This window comes from Vigna umbellata, chromosome 8, assembly GCF_029865625.1.
Source record: "Vigna umbellata cultivar VRB3 chromosome 8, Vumbellata_1.0, whole genome shotgun sequence".
Lineage (NCBI taxonomy): Eukaryota > Viridiplantae > Streptophyta > Magnoliopsida > Fabales > Fabaceae > Vigna > Vigna umbellata.
Window position 1 is genome coordinate 41451631 of NC_142172.1, and position 3636 is coordinate 41455266.

Here is a 3636-nt window from a genome sequence, read left to right on the forward strand (position 1 = left end):
ATAGGTAAGAAGAATGATACAAAGTATGCATATTTATAGGATCAGATAGGTGCACAAATGGAATTTCATCTTTCAAAAAGTTGCTCTAAGAAAATATTAAAAATCTTTTACTTTTTCTGGGAATTCGACATATAAAAATTCAATTTAAATAGTAGTTAACTATTTAAAGAAGTGTAATAGATTAAATTTATCGAGGAAGAGGTTTAAATTTAATTATATAAAAGAATTATATTTTGCGTCTTTATTGATAAGAATGATGATTAAGTACATAATTTATCACTTAATTATTATTATTATATTATCAATTTATAGGTACTCATGAGCCCGTTAGAAAAATAGGAGATAAAATTAGTAAAACAATTATCATTGACAAAGGTAACTAAATTTATGGAACAAGATTAATATAATTATGTCAAGATAATGGATGGATAAAATTAATTGAGTTGTAGTGAATTACCAGTTAATTATAATATATATATATAATATTGATCTGTTTAGATTAAAAGTTGAATTAATTTTTTATTAGGGTCAATTTGACCAAATTTGTTTGATTTTTGGTTCACAATTATTTACTTGAATTCTAATCATAATTAACTCAATTGAGTTTCACTCATGGTAATCTCAACATATTTTCAACAATGGTTGATTCAGTTAAATTAAATCATTTTTCAGTTGCAGTTTACTTGTTTGAATTCGGTTAAATTTCAATTATGACCGATTTAATAAAAAACTATGGATCTCTCGATTTAATTCGGTCGAATTTCAACCTGGATCTATCTAAATATTTTGGCAAACCTGACTTGTGTCAACATTTGGCTCAATCGGGGTTATCCCAACTTTTTGCTTGACAAACTCATCATAATCTTTGGTCCCGACCCAGCTTGTCACGAACATTAGTTTAGGTTGATCTATCTCAACCATTTGTCTTACTCGACCTTGGATCCAACCTAAAATTTCTCAAACATTTGACTTGATTTTTCTTGTTTTAATCTATGTTATAATTTGTTTTAAACTTGAATTAAATTAACTTATCTCGACCTTCAATTTGACCTAACTAGTCTTGATCTTTAGCCTGCTTAAGCCTCTTTCAAAGTTACGTTGTGTAATCAAGTAAAAAACAAATTTCAAATTATGTTGTGTTAAAGTAAAAAACAAATTTCAATACAGTATTTTTAGTTGAAGTTGTAAGTAGTGAAGAGAAAGTGAGGGAAAACCATAATAATAAGTTTATCAACACTCGTTTTTCAGACTGCGAAATGGAACTTTCCTCGCAACTACGGTGTGTTTGGAGAGATATGGACATGTTTAAGTCACGTTCAATATAACTCCAGGACAAACACACCACTGTTCCACCCACCCACCCACAATGTATATATATACACTTAAATAAATTTGAAAAAAGCATAAACTTTTGACATCTTAAAAGATGTGTAAATACCAACTATCATAATCACCTCTTCTAAATATCTGAACGTAAATATTAAACATATTTCTTTATATTTTCAATACGATAAAATTTTATCATATAAACATTATTTACTTTATTTTTACAACATTAATTAACGACAATATAATGAAAAAAATGAGTTAATCATTTAAAATGACACAAAAATCAAATCTGATGAAATGATTGACAGTTCAAACTCGATGAAGTATTTGTTAAAAAAGTTAAATGTACTTAAATGTGATAAGCACATTATAAAATTTCATTATAGGGCTAATAGCGACATGAAATAAGAATTACAACAGAAACGTAAACAGTTAATTTTATTGAAAGTGTTCATTATAGTTGTAATTTGTTTTCATTGTTAAAGAATATTTCCTAATTAAGTCTAATCCATTTTAGAAATTTGATAGACATTTTTTTCAAGTTTGTTTTTGTTTCATTTTAAGATGATTGTTATTAAATTTATTTTAAAATTATAATATTTCATTCATAAAGAAAAACTTATAAAATTTGAAGATTTCGTGAATAGTTTCATACAAAATCATTTATGTGAAAGTACATAACATTAAGAGAATACAACCATTTCATGAAAGCTTAAAATAAATTCAACGTAATAGTACGATAAAGTTCAATTGCAATAGATTGCAAATTGAATGTTACAGATTAGATTCCTTCTGGTGCTTCTCACTGAATTAAGGTCTCAATTACTTTTATCTCTATAAGTAAGCCGCTGCTTTTCTCCAGGCACGTACTCAATTGCTGCTTGATTCACTCTCTCGGAATTCTCTGCCTTGCTTGTTTCATCACTATATTCACCAATTCACAGTGAAATATATGTCAGAATTTGAAATTGTATTATAACTCAGTGCATAAGTATATGATTAACAGTTAATAGTTTGAAGTCCTAATTTCAATTTAAATGGTCTAAAAGTTAAAAGGGTTAATCTCCGACAATGTTGATTCAACATTGCATATATCAGTTTTGAAGAAATGTACCTGCTGCCTTTTGGAAATGTAACTGACAATATATGCAATGAAAAAAAAAAAAGCAATAGCCTATCTAAGTCATGTGAATATAACATTAAGCAAACCAATCTAAATGGTAAGATCTTTTAAAATGCAGTACCGTCCAATTCTAGCCCTCCTATGATTTTGTATGCCGTTCTTGTCGTTATTGAATGCGCTGGTAATCTGTTCACCGCGTACCTCCGCCTCAGCCATGTCTTGTCTTGCTCCCTCTGCATTATTGAATGCGTTTGATATACCTCTGGGTCTGCATAAAAAATTGAAAAAAATTGAAAAAAATTATTAATGAGGTAATTATAATTATACTATTGACTATATAACTCTTAGATTGATAATAGCAAGATCAACACGTCAACGAATGAGTTGAAGACAATTGAATACAATTAACTTCAATAAAAGTTAGTTAAATAGAAAATTAATTTTAATTTAGAAGGAATATGGAATATGTAATTTTGAATATACGTGAATTGATAGTTCTAAAAGCAATAAAGAAGAAGAAATGGGTTATCCATACCTTGTTATGTTATAAACGCATATCAACACACCCAAGCATAACACAACAAAGGCAAGACGGAATAGGACATCGAGCTCATCGGTTTGCATCTTAAATAATTAAACGAGAGTTAGTAGTAGACAGGTAAGAAGAATGATCCAATGTATGCATATTTATAGGATCCAGATTGGTGCACAAATGGAATTTCATGTTTCAATAAAAAAGTATTAAAAATCTGTTACCTTTTCTTTGAAAAGGGGAATTGGACATATAACAAGTCAAGTAGTAGTTGAATATAAAAATAAGGATAACGATGGTTTGATAATATTTTTTTAACAACATTTTAGCATTATTTATGTGTCATTCTGTGATTGGTTCTGTTTATGATTATTATTATTATTGATTGTGGAGTAATTTTGGACCAATCACATAATGATACGTAGATGATGTTAAAATGTTATAAAAAAATATTGTTTATCCTAAAAATAATAATGCTTGTATAAAAACATGATGTGTATAAACGTGACGAATAACAAAAATATATTTAAAATGAAACTTTGGTGAAGTTGAATGGGAAATTGGATTTTAGTAAACAACACACCCCAAAATAGTTATTGATGAAATGTAGGAATTTTATTCACAATTCCATAACAAAATTAGAAAGGGCGTG

General features: G+C 27.9%; 1 protein-coding gene across 1 annotated transcript; it reads right to left on the bottom strand.

Moving 5' to 3' along the window:
- Positions 1–1937: 1937 nt before the first annotated feature.
- On the bottom strand, positions 1938–3108 carry LOC148194745 (uncharacterized). The gene is made up of 3 exons (XM_088095774.1): positions 2988–3108; positions 2574–2720; positions 1938–2253 (listed from the first exon to the last, which is right to left on the bottom strand). Exons 1-3 carry the CDS (start codon positions 3074–3076, stop codon positions 2148–2150), a joined length of 342 nt encoding a protein of 113 aa, XP_087951900.1. The 5' UTR covers positions 3077–3108; the 3' UTR covers positions 1938–2147.
- Between the last annotated feature and the right edge of the window lie 528 nt (positions 3109–3636).

What these genes read in the sequence shown, in the direction of transcription:
- LOC148194745 (XM_088095774.1), bottom strand. Translation starts at nt 3,076, where the DNA reads ATGCAAACCGATGAGCTCGATGTCCTATTCCGTCTTGCCTTTGTTGTG. An exon ending in TGCGTTTATAACATAACAAG is followed by an intron (nt 2,721 to 2,987) that starts GTATGGATAACC and finishes TTTTTTATGCAG; the next exon opens with ACCCAGAGGTATATCAAACG. An exon ending in AGGAGGGCTAGAATTGGACG is followed by an intron (nt 2,254 to 2,573) that starts GTACTGCATTTT and finishes TGGTGAATATAG; the next exon opens with TGATGAAACAAGCAAGGCAG.